Source organism: Gallinula chloropus (genome assembly GCF_964237585.1).
Source record: "Gallinula chloropus genome assembly, chromosome: 3".
In the NCBI taxonomy this organism is placed as follows: domain Eukaryota; kingdom Metazoa; phylum Chordata; class Aves; order Gruiformes; family Rallidae; genus Gallinula; species Gallinula chloropus.
In genome coordinates, this window is record NC_140087.1 from 53,207,098 (window position 1) to 53,225,675 (window position 18,578).

At 41.2% G+C, this 18,578-nt stretch overlaps 1 protein-coding gene across 1 annotated transcript in view; it reads right to left on the reverse strand.

The window, feature by feature from the left end:
• KCNK5 (potassium two pore domain channel subfamily K member 5) overlaps window positions 1-17,228 on the reverse strand; it is a gene marked incomplete at both ends in the record, with an annotated part of 31,378 nt that extends 14,150 nt beyond the window's left edge. Inside the window, one exon of the mRNA XM_084262454.1 lies at window positions 17,043-17,228. Within this exon, the coding sequence (XP_084118580.1) occupies window positions 17,043-17,228 (186 nt within the window). The remainder of the gene's footprint in view (window positions 1-17,042) is intronic.
• Between the last annotated feature and the right edge of the window lie 1,350 nt (window positions 17,229-18,578).

Genomic DNA, 18,578 nt, shown 5'->3' on the forward strand with positions numbered 1-18,578 from the left:
GAGAAGCCAATGAATTCCTATTTGCATCTGAAGTTATAGCAGGTTAGTTGTTTTTTAAATTAATACTGTATGTACAGAGAGGGTTTAAACAAGAGCATCCTTGCCCCGGATTAATATACAGCTGCATACAGACTCCAGGACTTTCCAAAAACATTATGAGCAAAGTGTTTCAAAAGTGCTTACATCTGGATACAATAAAACCAAAGAGATAATTTGGTCACAGGTTCCTACCTTTATTAGGTTAGTGGCCTTAAAATCCATGCTCATCCTGCAGAGCAGATCTTCATTCTATCTGTTCTGCTAAGTCAAAAGAGTTTTCCCCCACCTTCTCCCACGCATTGATGACACCACTTTTCCCTCCCTCCCTCGAGCATCATTATTTTAACACATCAGCAATTATGCATGTTAAACAAAATGGGAAGTCCTTCAGTGGAGTGAGTCTTAATAGGAATAGAGTGGAGAGTTGAATGAGTCTAAGTACTCCAGGGTTTTCTGTCCTGCATTTTGTTTTACCTTGATGCAGGTGTGATTTGTGTGTGGGAACCATATTAAAACACTAAAATTTTTAACAGGGACCAAGCATCAAGCTTTCTTGGTCTGCTCATACTGACAACCCAGTGGATAGGAAATAATTTGTTTAACCTGTGGTGGGTATTCTCACTAAGGCACATGCATCTATTCTTGCCACTGTGGTACTCTATATGCTTCCTAGAGGGCCAAAAGAACCAGCATGTACATTTGTCACAGGTAGAAGAACAAAACAAGAAGTGCTCTTAAGGTGCTCACTTGTTTTCTTGTTTTCCCAATTGCAATTTAACCAGACTAAGTGATCCTTTAGAAAGACAATCTGTTAATTAACCCGTATTGGGCAGAACAAATCCTGTTATTGAAGCACAATCTCAAATTATTAACCAGAAATAGTTCTAGTCAGAGAAAAGAAAGGAGGGGAAAGGTTTTTACATACAAAATTAGAAGACACATCCTCTACCCTGGATTTAGCTTGTTATCTGAAGGGCAAGCAATAAATCAAGAATTTAGAAGAGACCTAAAGAACCATCTTTGTTCTTGCTTGCACCTGACAGACACATAAAAATTTTAATTGTGGCTAATATTTACGAGTCTGGAAGCCTCAGGACACAGTCCAGTGGAAACAATTTGTGAGTCTGCAGTCAAATTAACTCCATCTTATTGCTTGGGAACGAAGAAGGTAAATAATTTTGCCAGCTATTCCAGGCTTGGAAAGATGATCAGAATTAGACAAAGCAGGAGCAGGATGAGACAGGATACAGAAGGATTGAGGATAAATATCTTGGGCACTTCTGCAGCGCCAGTAGTAGATACGTATAATATTCTTCTCTCCCCCCAATAAAACCAGACATGCACATGCTGACCATTTTATTAATTCATAAACACAATGTAAATGCTGATCACTGCAACGAATTCTACTCCAGTTACAACAAGCCCTCAAGGTTGCTGCTGCTTGGAGAAACAGGGTCTTAGTATTGCTGTCACATACTGCACGATTGCCTGCTCGGTCAGCACTGGTAAGCACCTGGTCAGCACTGGCAACTAGGCACCACCTCCGCTTCATTCCCACCAGGGTGAACATATGCTTTGCAAGATGCATGGATATTTTGGGGTTTTGCATGGAAAGTTACAGTGGAGTGAACATAATTGAGAGAGCTTGCCCGAGGACACGATGCTTCCCAAGATGCAAGTGAACTCTTGTTTTGCTTTTTTGATTGTTTGTTTTCGGGGTTTTTTGGGGGGGTAGGGAGGGCAGTTTGGTCCCTTGGCACCGAGAACAAGAGCTGATGGAAAACATCCTGGGAAGTAATTACCACTGACATTACGAGAATTATCTTCTGTGGGACAAACACGTGGGCGGGGAACAAGTGTACTGCTTAACCATCCTAGTTTTCCAACTTCTACATTATCTGAAACTTAATAGAAAATTGGTAGTTCCAGGAAAAGGAGTTGATGTAACAACAAAAGCCAGCCTACAGAAGGGAACTACTGAAATGCCATTTGACTTAGTTGGATTACACCCTTCCAAGAGAGTGAGCAGACTAGCAAAGTACAGCTTAAAATTTATCTACTTTCCATATCTTCCTCCTGCAATTAGGCTGGATTAAGGGGAGAGTTCCAGAACTTCTGCATGTTGAGACATGTTGAGACTTGACCTTATTGCCCTTGAAAGCAATATACATTCTGTCATCAATTTTATTTAGAAAAGATAAGGTCTTACACAGGTAGTACATGGGTTGTGATAAGCCCCAGCAGTGCTATAAGCTTAAAAATAGTAATGACAAAGCAATCAGAGGGCACACTGGCTGCATCTTTGAGACATTTATGGGCATCACTTCAGTCATTAGCAAGGGTGGCACCAGATCTTTCATTCTTATTACTCATGTAATTGGGCACCCTGTAAATCTGGTGACATTATAGACTTTGACATACTTTCAACATACAAGTATTTTTTTCAAACATTCATTGCTCAGCTGATTTGAGAGGCCTGCAAACAGTCCTAGCCAATTGTACACTAAATCATTACTGCTTTAGTTTCAAGGATAACATATCTTAATAAAGAACCACATTACAAAATTGGATGTTTTTAAAGCTAACTTTAAGATGTCCTAGTCACTCACTGAAATTTATTCTGCCTCTTCATTCCCATTGTGTGACATAAAAGTGCTGTCATAACCCAGAGCAGTAAATGCAAAGGAATAAGGTTTTTTCCATTACATAGTCCAGTAATACAGTTTAGGCATCTCAATAACAGAAGCACATAAAAATAAAAGTGGAGGAACTTCAAGGAACAGCTACATGCATGAAATCCATTTCCTGAGGTCTTTCTGTCATTCTGCAAAACACTAGTGAAACTTAGCTGGTATATTTTCTACTATTCTGGTCAAATATTTTCAAGAAGTGGGAAGAGAGGCAGATGAGGGCTAGAAGGAGTGGGAGATTATTATGCATCAACCAAAGCAATTCATACTGCAAAAATAAAGGCTAAGAAGGTATAGCATTGCTTTCTTTTGTACTACATCAAAAACAGCACAGGACCATAAAAGCCTTTTAAACCATAACCAAGCATTGATATAAGAGCAAGGGTAGTGTAGATGAACGTTTTTTAAATGAAGGATGAGCTTAAAATAAACCAAGCACTGTTAATCTAAGTATTTTTACAATGTGGTGTTACAGGCAAGATTTTGGATCTGAAATCCTTGCTCTAATTATGATGCATGAAGGAGCACATTATTGCCCTACAATAAAGTCACCTTGGTAAGAGAAGAGTCCTTCAGACAGAAGTTGTGAGAAAAAGTAAACAATTCACTATTTTCTGTGGTACTGTTCAAAGGCATGCGGGAGTTCTTCCTCAAGGATTGACACGATGCAGAGTAGGCAAGAGAAAAATGCTAGAGTAAAACAAATTACTTGGAAAGAAACAACTGTGCTGATAAATGGAACACCAAAACTTTTTCAGCACAAACTTGATTTATATTTTTTCCTGGCAGACTTCTAACAAGAGCTTATAAGGTCTTTCAATAGGGCTTGAGCATCATAAAATAAGCATCTTTTTCTTTACTAAATACACTAGTGATTCTAGAGAGTGGACACATTGCCCGGCTTGGATTGTGAAGCCTCGTCTTAAAGCCACATTAAGAGAAGTACAAGTCAAGATTAGTGATTTTGTAATGATAATTTGCACTCATTACTGGTAGGAAGTGCAGTTCTATTGAAGGTTTGCAGATGGCTGTTACAGCTACAGACATAACACAAGAGCTGTCCTCTTCAGATTAAGCAAATTTTGCATTAAAATATTCCAGCTGATAATGAAAACAGAACACTAATCAAGGATTGCAGCAGAAACACTACTCAGTTGAGGGAGGGGGCTGGGAGTGAAGAAGGGTAGGTCTTTGTTCTTTTGTTTTGTAAAAGGCAAAGCAAGAGTAACACTTATCTTTGCAGCTTTCCATCATAAACCTCTATTTTACAAAACAGTATTTTCAAAACAAGCAGTTAGAGAAATTCAAAGGACACAAGTGTTTTCTGAAAAGTCCTTGCATTATGTACATGTTGTTTTGGAAACCTGTTGTACTCTGCCCAGCTGGGATTTGGATAATGCTTATTGATTAGACAGCCCGCAACAAGTTCTGTGTTTTGCCTTTTTCCCCCATCTTTGCTGAAGCTCCCCACTGCTTTCCCAAACTACCTGTACTGAAGGAAATGCCCAAGTCTGAGACTTCAGTTTTCATGCAGCAAATTCAAGAAGGATGTTTCAGCCCAAATAATGTTGGACCTAAGCACATACCCCTTCTTCCTTACCAAGGCAAGTTGAGGCCAAGCCAGCACTGCTCACGTGACTTGACCAAAAAGCAATGAGTAGGTAGGTCTTTGGAAAATTTATTGCAAGTTTTGTACATTAAATATGTAATAACAAACTCTCCCATGGCTACATCAGCAGTTTTCATTCTTACAAACGAGATCAAGCCCTGAAGAGAAAGTACGGAAGAAATTAAAGCAACTGTCCTAGATTTCTACATAGTGACTTTTGAGGGGGGTTTTGGTAAATTGAACCATTACAGTTGAACGATTAAGCTTTCCCTCATTACCAGCCTTTGCTGTCCTGTTGCTAACCTTCTGTTTCTCATAATAGCTAGTTAACAGCATGCTTTATTGGTGACCTCTCAGCACAGATGCATGAAAAAAGACAACTAAAGGCAAACTATTGCAATAAGAAAATTAATTCGGCAATAAACTCCCAAGTTTTGTAATAGTTTCTATTTTAGGATGAAATGCAGTCAAGACAGACTTGGGTGGTAAGACCCCATTTAAAAAAAAAAAAAAAGTAGTAATTTGAAAAAATGAAGAACCTCTACTTTCATTCTGCAGCACAAATAGGTGTTACTGTTTCCTCTGGAAAAAAAGTTCTAATTTGCAGGGATATTAACCTCTTGGAGGCATGTCAATATTTTTACAGCATGCTCTGTTTAAGTCTTCCTTCTGTATGATGTATAGCATGGATGGTTAATTTTCCTATAAGTCATAATTCATAGGACAATGTGAGGGATATTAATGGTAGGGGATCAACAAGGTTATTTCCTTTTTGTGGCTTTCTGCGGAGTTAAATAATAAGTGAAATGCATAGTTCAGCAAATTATTTAAAACTGGAACTATTTTGTCATCGCAGAATCAAATGCTGAAGCTTACCTATTTGTGATACTTGCAGAAGCTATGCTTGAACTAATGCTGCTTAAATTTATTTCTCCTTTCCAGTTATGTGCAATGGCCATAAACACTAACAGCTTTGAAAAGGCAGCTGGCTTCTTTGACAGATCATGACTACAGAATTTAACAGTTGATATGGATTTTTTTTCCTCTATTAATTTCAGGATTAGATTCCAATTTAATGAACTAGTTAATAAACTATTTTGATGAAAAGCATACTCAGTGCTTTACCAGCATTCCCTTGCTCTTGTGATTAATGCAATTATAGAACTGTTTCCTTTTCACTTTCCCAAGTTCCACACAGACATGTTTTGAAGACAAATTAACTAAAGGTTACTGCTGCATGAGAACTGCAGCTGTTCTGCAGATGCGGAGCGCCGCAACTTTTCTTTGGCCTCCAATTACTCTCATTCAGAAATAAAACCTATCAGACAATTTCATAGCTTTTGTTAATACATCTTAGTTTTGAGGGCTTCTGTGCCAACATGGTTATAACACACTTCCTTGGTTGGGGTGGGGGAAAGTATTTCAACAACTTTCACATTGCATCAGCTGAAATTAAGAAATTGGAATAATCTATAATAGCAGATTAGGCTTCCTTCCTATCTGAATACATACACAGTCACTAATGTAGCCAACTCCCCTTTAAAAGGGCTTTGGAAAATGCTGTTGTCCCCATTTTAGAGATAAGAAAGTGGAAGCAGAAGAGTGAAGAGCTTAATCAAGCCCTCACACCAGTTGGTGACCTATGTTAGAGTTAGAACTAGACAGTGTTTACATGAGACTATTGCAACAGAGTTGGTACCGATTGCACAAGTGGATGCTAATCCATGCGGCAGCCTGAGTTTCCAAAATAATGTATTTCAGGTTAGCTGCAATTGGTGTAAGTGCATTTAAATTAAACCAAAACAATTATAGTGTAAATAAAAACAGTTTACTGAAATTACTTTACTAGACAGGGAAGGATTAGACAAAGACTTGGAAGTGTTGTAACTTTTTCTTCCTTTATGCAGGGCCTCAAAACCTCGACCAGCAACCCAGCAATCTAGTTAGCCTTTGCAGATTATACCATTTTATGGGTGGGTGAAAAAGTGGAATATTTGGATGGAAGACCCTTCATACTACACAGGAGAAATAAAAAGGAAAACTGAGTTTCCCACTCCCTGCTCCATGCTTTCAGAGAATGAGAATACTTCATTAGGACAAGTCAAATCACAGGAGATCCAAGCTTGACAACTTAGAGGCCTCAGTAAGCTTTTCAAATCAGCGAATGAATTGCAGCATAAAGTAACACCACATTGAGAAGTGTATTATGCTCTCTCCATTTATATACATGCATAAAACCGTACTTCAGATTAAGAAACTTAGAGACACACTGTTTGAGCTTGTTTTTTCGAACCAAGACCTTTTTTTATTTCACAAGCATTTTTGCATTTCATCCCCAAATTTCAAGACAAATTGCTTCTCTTGCTTCTCTGAAGACAAACTAGAAGCTGCTGCCAAAGTGTGCTAGTAGCATCACACATCTCATTTTGCATTTAACAAACTCTCTTCAGGAGAAACAAGAGGCAAGTCCTGGTAAAATAACCATTCCTTTTCTGGCAGTTCTCTGAGCTTACACATGCTAGATTAAAAAGTCTTATTTATCCCAACGGCATCAAATAAATGAAACAAAACTGAAAGTGATTAGATTTGGGTGGAGCAGATTACTAAATACAAAAACATTTCTAATCAGGTAGACTTTTCAACTGCATAACATGAACAAGAGAGAGTCACATAGTCGCCTATTAACTCTTTGGGACAGAACCTTTACTAAGTCACCTTGTTAGACCAAACAAACAATGTTTCCATGGCCAACCAAAAACTTTACATAACCCCAACCACACTGGTCTCCCTGTGTCGGTCCATCAGACAGCAGGAGGAGGAGACGAAGAAAGGCAGGCTTCCAATGTCAACATGAACAGGATGCTTTGTGTGAATAGCAAGGTGATGGCTTTATATTAAGAGGAGTAACAAGGGGGAAAAATCTGTCACAGGCACACTATTTGTTTTTGAGATTTCTGTTACTATGTATTTAGCTTTATCCAGGGCTTAAGGTGATTTTTTTTGTCGTTGGTGGTGTTACCTACTACAAATCCCTTTAACATTAAATTAGCTCAAGACTTTGAGGAGGAACCAGGTAAGAAAAGACTGCTCTGGACAAATGCTTTTAAATACAGAGATCTGTCAGCACAGTTATGCCAGGATAGAAAGAGGCAGGATAGAAAGATGTGTGATCAGTGACCAAGATAAGCACACTGGGAAACAGTCTGATGTCTCAGCATCATGGCATCAAATTCACTGGTAAGAGCTGGCTATGCATTAGAACATTTCTTAAACACAGTTGCATCAGCATACAAACCCCATTTTTGCAGATATAGTATAACATTTAAAACTACACACATGCAACATGTACACTAAAACACAATCTTCTGCTATTACATTATGTTCAGCACTATATTACTAAATACATAGAAGAAGTTTTCTTCCCAAGAGCTTCCAAACAATAACTTAGTCAAGAAGTAGAGCAGATGCTGCTTCAATAATTCTTCCATAACTTTTTCAGTCCCGTATCACATTTAGTTCCTGGTCAAAAACCAAAGGTAAACAAGTCATCACATATATCCTGTAGAAAAATGTTTTGAGTAAGTGAAAGAGTAAATTTAATTTAGTCCACTGAAAAATGTTTCAACTTTAAGACTACCAAACTATGCACACTTCCACATTCATAAAGTTTCCCATATATTTACAGATCACTCCTAAACATCTGACACAAGACGAGCTGAAGGCAAGAGTAATGTACAGCACATATGTGGCAGGTACTTAGACTCTGTACCCTGATACTTTTCAACTGTGCCATCTCCGTGGTCATGCGAAAGCCAAACCTTTCCACTATCTTCTTCCTACTGTATTAAAGGGAAGAGGGTTCAGCTGGCAGAAGCACTGTAGTTGCTGCCTTGTTTCTTACACTGTTTTCCTTCCTAGTCTAGATTTCCTGCAACTGACATCTCTAGTCCTTCAGCAGGCACCTTCTTAGAAGCAGAGACAGAGGAAGCACTTGCAGGTTGCTAGAGAACCTCAAGCTTAAAAGCTGCTTGGCATACAAGATGCACAAAGTCATCAAAACAACAGAAAACCTGCAGTTACTTCAAGTGAGGCTGGCTTGAGGTAACTGCAGCTTGAAGTTGTTCTTTGAAGAAAGATGCACAGAATTCAGCAAAACAGAAACCACCTAGTCAATGCCTAGTGTGAAACTACATTAACTGCTGTATTTCTCCACTCAGAAACAAGGAGCAGCAGCAAGCAGCTGTGGGGACATCTGTCCGAATAACCAACTGTCTGAGGCAGAGCTGAGCAAGCAGACTTAAAACATATGCAAATAAAGCCAAGGGACTTTCAGAGTGTGAGCTATATTTTATCTTACATTTAGGAGAAGTAAAAACATCTACGGTCATTTCATTAATGAAGTTGACAGCTTTAGGACCCTGCAGAGACTATGTAACAACTCATGAAAAAGCAGTTATCAGTCACAATCCAGCTAAGATACTACCTTCAAAATCCAGTACTGGTGTAATAAATGACATAGTCACACAATAAGTTAGGTACTAGTTTTGCTGCTATAACAGAAGCAGTTTCAAAAAGTTTTTCATGCTCCTTCTCCCTTCCCATCCACCCCAAAAGCCATAAAAAAGTCAGAAACATACAAGGATTATTTTTAAAGGGCAAATTGATAGTGACACAGGTGAAAAGCTTTCAGAGTACACTGATACCAATAAGAAACAGTGATTTTCTAAGCATGAACTCCAGTGCCCTTTAAAAACCCCAGTGCCAACAAGGCAAGTGTTGATTACAGAATTGCCCTCTGTCATTCTGCAGTCACGTACACACCATTCGCTCACACAGCCCTGAAGGTTGAAATTCTAATTTAACTGGCCAGTTATCATAGTTCAAGTATTTAACTTGATTTTAACATATTTGCGTTACAGCCTGTGAAGCTGGTCAACAGCAACTGTAGCAACTGAGCATGTAGTAGGGTGAGAGTTCCAGCCAGACTACTGCAGGAAAAGCCCCTGCAGAAGTTGGGACCACCAGTGACTTTGATTAGACCCCTTCTCTTTGTACAGGTGCCTGCCTCCAAATATCTCCCATTTCTTTGGTGCCTGGAGGAAACCAGGCACTTCCTCATAGGCCAGCAGAAATGTACTTACAGCTGCTGTTTCTCTAGCAAGGGATCGTACATAATTCTTGACCATTTTTCCTACAAAGCTTCTTTACTCCCTTGGAGTGGGTTGAGAGTAAAAAGAGTAACAGCAACATGAGCATTTGAGGTCACACACAGAAGTAGTCACTAATGAATTCGGTATTTTAGCCCAGCCACTAAAAAAACCTGTATCATATTTAACTATGCTTTCCACATCAGGACCTTCATAACCTTTTTCAGAGTTATCTTCAACTTTCATTAGCTTTCTGTCATTAGCTGCAATTATATGACAATCTTATAACTTATTTGGAGTCCAAACTGATGTTAAATAACTGACATCATTGTTGTTGAGGAGGATCAGAGTTCAGAGAATCAACTGAGTCTTTTTTTTTTTTTTAAAGCACCTGTTGCAACCTCCAAGACACATAGGTCTGGGTTTTGTTTCTCAGCAGTTGGAACCTGCTTACGCAATATTTGTAAGATGCCAGCAGAGAACAAAGTCAATTCAGTGTTTGCCTCTTTGCTCAATCACAATCTGTATCTGCCTTCTCATTAAGGCAGAAACATAGTCCTACACGATGGGCTAATCTGTAGCAAGTGATCCTACAACAGGTGTTTAAAATCCTGTCCATCATAAGAAACATTTCAGATACACATTGTTAGAAAAGGAACTTGATTTTAGATTCAACAGAGGCTATGATACACTACCTATTAAAAGTTTCCTACTCCCTTTTCATCACTAGTTTCTTTCTTTTAAAAAAAAAAATCCAACCCAATAACAGCATACAGGTTTGACTAAAACATTTCTGAAGCTGCTTTGCACCTAACAGTGCCTTTGATTCACAAAACACAATGCAAAAAAACGAACTTCTTTACTGATTTGACTGTAAATAGAGCTGCTAAGACAAGGCATGCCTAGGAGGGATCTCTCCTACCTACAATCAGAGTGTTAAGTACTTAATTAACACAGTAATATCTAAGACACTAATACAAAGTAGTAATAAAATACAGGGTGGACACTGAAAACAAGTGTCAATCTGAAGTTCCCTGCTAAAGAACATGATGCTTTAAGAAAAGATCTAGTAGCACTGCATGTAGAACCAGCAGTGATGTTGAGGAACCTGGATAGAACAAATACAGAAACTAAAGAAAGACAAAGTTATGTCCTCAAGCCTGCACCATCCCTTCAATAAATAGAGCCAGTAAAAATGAGGAGTCTATTGCATGCCATATTTTAGGGTACAGCATGCCTCTAAGTCTAGATCTCCTGAGGATGTCTGCAGCACCATCAAGAGCTCCAGATGTGACCACAGTGGTATTTTAATTTAACACAACTCTTCCAATTGTCTGCTGTTAACATAGGTTGGGGATTTTTTTTTGTACTACACAACGGATTGATTTTAAGAGCTGAGCTTGTAGGTGAAACAACACCTAAACACATGCTCAAAGACATTTAACTACTTGGTCACAGGCCTTCAATCTACAGAATGATAGCAGAGTTAGCACAAAATAAAATCCCTACAAATAGAGGCATTGTGAGCACCAGGTGTAAAGCACCAAAGCGCAAAAGCATTCTCACCTTCTTCTGTACAAATCAGACTGTTGATTGCTACTTGCAATCCAGCCTGTTTCTGGTTGTATCATATGTTGACATATACTGGCAGTACCAGCATGAAATGTTATTGCTCTGAAGGTCAACAGCAGAAAAAAGCAAAACAATTAGTTTTGCTTAATTAGTATTAAGAGAGAAACCAACAACTTATTTTTTAAAAAGGAAATCTGTACAAAGTCTTCATTACACTGTATTTTGACTGGCTAACAAAAAATATATTACAATAACAATATGTACTATGTGAACCAAAGCAAGGGTTCTGAGATCTTTTGGGTCAACAATCTGTTAATAAACTGCAAATCTTCTTTCATACCATGGTCTCCAGAGCACAGTTTGCCAGAAAACACACCTGGTAGCAGAAGGTAACATATTGGGTAATATGAACATTCTGTCCTAAAGGACAACATACTAGAAGTGCTCAAGGATTAAGTCCGTAGCAGGAAAATTATAACTTCTGATCGATTGCTATTGCTCCATCAACAGAGAGTTGCAGTGTATGCACTACCAGCTTTGTTTAACTGTGTTCCAAGAAACTTTAAACAATTTAATGGTTAAACAGGGAAAAAGAAGAAAAAAAAACCCCACAACACAACAGAAAAGTATGCCTCCTTACACACAATTTTGCATGTAGCAACACAGAGAAAAGCTGTGGAGTAATATAGTGCTGTCTTTTTTTCTCTCCTAATGTTGCAGTGGCAATATGCATAACTCACAGTCTGTGATGCCTCAGAGCACTGTGGACAGTGGTTCTGCATTTTCCTCTCGCATCATGCCTGCTGAACTTAGAGGGTACATAACTACAGGTATTCATCTGAAAAATCTAGCAATACCTACTTCTTAGGCATAAGCCTTAATCTGCACTGTCAAGTTTCTAATGACAGGTATTAGATGTAGTTAATTTTGCAGTTAAAAACTTTCCATTGATAGTCATTTGTCCTTGACTGATAGCTTTTCAGTTTTACTTTGTTCAGTCCATGCAAAAGTATTAGTCTTGAAAAGGACAAGTCATCTGGTATTCTGATCAAGGAATTTAGCCTCCAATTTGTCTCCCTCACCTTCAAAGCCTTAGATGGAAAGGATCAGGAAGTTGAAAACCAACCGGACCCTAGTAGTCTAGAACCTTGTTTAGAACAAGGGGGAAGGGAAAGGTTATGAAAAATACACCCCAGTTAACTTTACATTGGAAAACAAATCACTCTACAAAACAGAAGCAAAAGCCATAATCTCTTTGTTGAGTGTTGAACTCATGAGAAACATTTGAAACCTAGCCGAATTTTTAAGGTACTAGTGTTGGTAAACTCTTGAGCATTGCACAGATTTAAGCCTTGAGGTACCAGCTTGGAAATAAAGGACTGTGGGAAACAGTGCTCATAATCAGAATACTTGTCAGTTTTATTATGAAACCTCAAAATGTCCAAGAATAAACAAAACTAGAAGCAAATTTTGCATCCTCAAACACAAACCAAAAACCTGTAAGTGCACCTGTCTGTGTTTGTGAGCAGAGAAGACATCTTGGCTTTAAGAAAAAATAAATAATTTTAAAAAAAGAAAAATAAGAAGGAGGGGAAAAACTATTAAACCACTTAACTGCTATTTCTTTTAGCATAATCCTCCTGTGTGTCATGTATACACTAGCAGAAGCTCTCCTTAAAAGTTTTCTAAATGTTTGTTCACAGCACTGGGCTTTAAGTCTAAACATTTAGGTTCCTAAAGTTCTCTCTCAGGCTCATTTAGTGTCTTGTATGCTTTTCAAATAAAGACCTCTCAACTGTTTGTTCTCATACTCAGTGTGTTTGTCTGCTTCTCCTAAATGGACCTAGCAGTTTCTCTTTTCATTTTATTGCTCTGCTTTGAGAGTAACCATTTTCACTCATCTTCAAATTCTTCACTACCCTTGATGTTTATCAGTGGGAAGCATTTAATTTTTTACTGGCCCACCAGAGTCATCAAAAGAGATTTCCCAGTAAATAAGACACAGCTCAGTGTTGCAAACCTTTGCTCATGTGAATAGTGACATGAGAGGGTCAAGAGGGCTCCTCCTTGCATGAAAAGCTCCTTTATCATTAAGCTGATGTTTCACAATCAGGATGGAGCAATAAAGAGTAAAAGTAAGGAACTGGAGAAGAGGGAAATGACTAAATTGCCTTACATTTGCTTCTATCTCCAAAGCTCACTCCCACTGCAGGGTAGGTGAAGGTTGTCATAACTGTGGTTCTCAGCCTCTTCCTAAAGAGTCCCAGGACTTCAGGCCACAACAGCAAGTGGCAAGGACAAACCATAAACTTTTATCAACAGACAGAGGTATTACGCTATTAAGATTCTATGGTGCAAATAAACATGGCACTGTTATATCACTATTAAAAATGTTTATTTTTGCTGATATTCCACAGTGTTATGAGATATTTCTATTCCAAGGTAATTGTACATAGCAAAAAGAGGTTACACAGTTCCTTGTGGCTCTGTGTCTTCGGAAGCCTACTTGAATTGTCATATGAAGCATCTCAGCCACATTTTCATTTAAACAATCGACTTTAACCAGAAGAGCAGGGGCAGACAGCAAGCAGCCTGTATACTGTCCACAGTGAGTCACCTTTAAGATCAGAGTCTAAGTAGCATTATTCCAATAAGAGTTTAGGTATTTTCTTTACCCATTACAGTTATGACAAGTACTACGGTACTTCCAATAATCAAGAGTAAACGGATTCTTCACGTAAGACTTCTAAAAATTGCCTTTAAACACATTTATTTTTAGGCATGTCCCAGGACTGGAGAAGAAGGATTTCCTTCTACCATATCCTCCAAAACTCAGCTTGTGAGTTTTCTGAAAGTGCACTAAACACGTTTGGATAAACATTTACTGTAATGTGTTCTGAAATCTTTATTACAGACTATAAACTTTAGACAGTACTTGACCTAAATACAACCCACTTAATAGTCACTTAAACTGTTGGTAGAGATACCTGTTCATATGTGAATTGAAAAATCTGTTCTGATAACCTACTTGGTTTTAAGTGGTTAAGATTGTACTACAGCTCTAACTTTGTAGCCATTCTACAGAGAGTTTCCATTGAACTTATAGCTAACATTAGGACCAGATGAACACAAGAGCTAACCCTGGTGGGGGACAACAGCAGCAGCAAGCTCTGCCTCTGTGTCTGTCAGTCCTTGTCACCTTTCAGGATGCTTCTGGAAACAAAAGTTGGATTGTTAGTTCAATTTGAACGTTTCTTGGCATCCTTGCATTTTACCAACAGCCACTTAAAATTCAATAGTTGGTGATATTTGTTGAAGAACTTTATCTGGTGTGTTTTAAATGGCAGTATTTCAAAAAGGTATCACTGAACTAGTAACATAGATCAATGTAGCTCTACAGCGTCCCCTAAGCGTCAGCGGGCACTGCAAGCAGAGTGAGAGGAAAGGTTCCAAGATGAAGACTTGAAGGCATTAAAAGAGAGACACAAGAGAGGAGCAATTAATCAGATTTTGCATAATCTCAAGAACAAGGTCAGGGAACGCACGGAAGAGACTCAAGAGGACCAAAACAGAGGTGGGCGTGGGTGGGAATGTGTATTTTCAAATCAACAACATTCTGGATGTATTTTAAGAGAAAAAATGTGGGAGTTTTCATGTTAAACATGATGATCAGGATTCGCTGAAAGAACACATGTAGTAATGTTTTAAAAGGTTCAACAGAACCCAACAGAAGCAGCATGAGTAGCAGTCGAGAAAGGGCAACTATGAAGACAATTTCTGATACACTTTATAGCTTATTCAGGATGAAATGCTGATGCCCTTACATTATTGCCCCCACCCCAACAAGCTTCAGCTGGGCTAGATTTCACCAGGTCATCCTCCTCTGTAAGGAGTGCCACTCCCCTTCTCATCACTTCTTATGTAGAAGTTGAATAAGAACAGGAACAAAACTATAAGTCTGGAAGAAAGCAGACAGTGAATTTTCCAGTTACCAGTCAGAGTGAAATAAGAGCAAACCAAGACTTATATTTTAGCTAACCTGAGCTTAAGATGACAACAGAATATCTATGAAGGATCATCAGGCCAGCAAGACTGGACATGGAAAGTAAAGTATGATTGGAAGTAGTACAGAGGCAAACTGAAATCACATGAATAAGATAACATCACCAGGAACTAACACGCTCTGAAGAGGGAAGGCCCTCCACATTGTGCTGGGGAGAGATACTAAAACCAAGTTTTGATCCGTCCATAGTTCACCTTATACTACCTTTTTTCCATCCTTATTGCTTCTGCATCCCTCCCTATTCTAGATGTTGTGGTTTTTCACTGTCATTTTGCATTTTAAGAAAAATTTTTCTGCCACTTCAGGATTGTGGAAAGAATCATTGGAGAAAAACCAAACTACAGATTCCCTCACACCAACATAAACTTCATCCCTGAGACACAATCTAGATTCTGCATTAAGTCTGCAACAAGGTAAACATGCCAGGCTTAATGTGCATGCATCCAAGTCCGAATAAGGGTGTGGGTTTTTTTCTTGGGGATGTTAAAACAGGTTTGGGATATAACCTAGAGTAAATTTCCTGAACAGCAGAGTATGTACTCAAAAAACATAACTTGTCTTTCATTTTCAACATCCTTTTGTAGTTTGCCTCTATCTGCCCATTCCACTGTATACCACAAACACACATTTAATGGAGTGCTAAGATGGTAACAATAAGACCACTACCACCAGAAAGCTCTGCTATCTGAAGCAGACAGAAAGCAGCCACTAACTGAAGAAAGAGAATTTAAACCACAAAGTTTTAGGATTAAGCACCATATCCTCCCTCTTTTAAGCTTGCACGGTATCGATTACACCAACACAATTAATAAGCCATTTTCCCAGTCTTCTGTATTTTAGTAGACTTTCAGTAAATTTAAAAACAAAATTAAAAAAAAAATCCAAAACAATTACCAGCAGATCTAGTCAATATAAACATTTCTGAAATAAACACCCAAATGACTCATTCTCGCCACTGGAGCCCCAAACATCTGAGCAGCCTATTTTTTCATGGCTCACCATTGCTTGCCACCACATTTTAATGGACACTGCTTCCATAAAAAGGCACTAACCAAGCTCATACCACTCCATGATTTAATACACGCTATTGATTAGCAATCAGTTTTCAAGAGGCATTCTGCCAGATGAGCGAGATAGGACGATTATCAACTCCTTATGGCCCGGAAAGAAGATATTCTCCCCAAGTAAAAATAACAGCCTAACCGCTGCAAGCATCCCTCCGTGCGAGGCATTGAGCCTTGCCCTCGCTTACCCCGGCTGACCTCCGGGACCCGCACCCGGACCCCCAGCCACGTTTTGCTCACAACCGGGGTATGCTCAGTACGGGGAGGGAAAGGGGGGAAAAAAGGAAAAAAGAAAAAGGGAGGAGGGAAGGAAGTCGGACCAAAATGTAAAGGGTCAAGACGCTTGGCTTCCCCTTCCCCACTTCATAACACAACATCCATTGAGGCAGAAGGAACCACTCTGGGTGCTAAAACAAGAGTTGCATTCAGGGCTACTGGGTTGAGCAGCAGGACGGCAGACGCGCTCGTGGGAGCACACTCCCTGCAGTAACTCCTCCGGAGTCCCCAGCACCAGCCAGCTAAAACCGAAATCACCCTCCAGTTCCTTCATCACTTCGGGGGGGGGGGGGGGGGGAAGAAGGGAACGCGGATCCATTTAATCACTTTATCATTAAGTAGTTAAGAACGATTAAGAGCTTTCCCCGCGCTCCCGCTCGAAGGGCGGCTTTTAAGCACCGCGCTTTGTGAGGTCGAGTTGTCCCGGGGAACCGACTGGCTTTCCAGCCCCAGCAGCGCTCCTCCCGCCCGCCCAGAGACGCGGTATTTTCCGCGCCGAGGCGCCCGGCAGCACCTGCCGCCGCCCGGCACCCGCCCCCCCGCCCCCGGCACTAGCCCCAGCCCCGCCGGTACCCGCTGTACCTGCAGGATCTTGTCCAGCCCTTCTTGGCCCAGGCAAGGGAACTGCTTGAGCAGCTCCGTCTTCTGCCGTTTGTAGTCGTCGGTAGCCGAGCGCCAATGCGGCTCCTCCAGTACCTCGAAGATCGCCGCCCCGATGGACAGGTAGAAAATGATGGCCGAGGTCAGCAAGGGGCCCCTGTCCACCATGGTGCCGGCGGGAGGGAGGGAAGGCGGGCGGAGCGCGGCGGGCGGGCCGGGGCGGCTGCCCCGCGCAGCGGCCGTGGGTGCCTGAAGCTGCCCTGTCCTTTCCCTGACACCTCTGCCTTCCCCCGCCGTCCTCCGTGCCTCCTCTCCCGGCCTCTGCAGCTTCCCTTAGAGCCGTCCACACTCCCCTCCCACTCCCTTCTTCTCCTCCTCCCTCCTCCGCTCCGCTCACCCCAGCTACCTCCTTCCCCCGGTTTTCTCCCCACCCTCCTCAGCAGCGATTTGAATTTGGTGCCCTCCCGCTTCCTCCCTCCACCCGCCCGCGCATGCGGGGCTATCGCTGGGGGAAAGGCGGCGGGGTGCCCCGGGGTGCTCCTGGCACCGCCGCGGGCTGGTCTGACCCTGCAGCCACGGTGTGGGGCGCCCGGTCCCGGTGGGGCGGGAGAGCGGGGGTTGGATCTGGGCATAGCCCACCCGTGAGGGCCGCCTGGGGGAAGGGGAGGGGGGCCGCGACCTCCCCTCTTCCCGCCCTGCCCGCGCGGCCATTGGGAGCTGGGGTAGGGGCCGCTGAGGTGAGCCCGGTTCCGGGCGCCTTATCCCCGACCGGGGTGGTCCCTGCTCCTGGAGCCGTGTTTTTCCTTGAGTCAAGGGAAGAAGGTGTAACATCTCTCAATTTTAGTTCATTTTTTCCCTCGTGCAGCCAGGCTCAGGGCGAGTTTCTCGTTTTCCTGGCTCCAGAGAAACGCACGGGGAAGAGCAGGGGCTCTGAGGAGGAAAGAGGGCTGTTGGCAGGTTTCCCTCTTTCCCCAAAATGTTGGCCACACGTGTACATTACAGATCCTTCACAGCAGGAACTCTGTCTCCATTCATTTTGTATGTTCAATAAATAAAGTTTTCTATACACACCTGTGCATGTCCCTGCATGGTTTGGGAGTGAGGGAGAGACCCCACAAGATGCTCAAAAACCCTATTGGGGCAGAAGCTCTCAAAGCTCACTCTGTTATCAAAGCCCTTCCCAGGAGTGGCTTACAAGTCACAAGTGCATGTTTCTCCATGCTCACACTTCAAGGCAGAAGAAAGGGAACCTGACTGATTTGAACAAATGGGCTGGAAATGGGGTTAAACGGGTTGGGGAAAGAGTCAGTTGGTGATGGCGACCTGGAATGCACCATGGCAAAGGGGCCCATGGTACGGGCATGATTTGTCTTAAAAACACTGTTTTTGTGGGGATAACATTTTCTACCTTTTCCAGCCCTCCCTCCTCCCACAACAGGAAGAAAACACCCAAAAATACAGGGTTGTCTATATCAACTGCATCAACACTAAGGTTTTGGGGATGCGTGGGTATGTCAG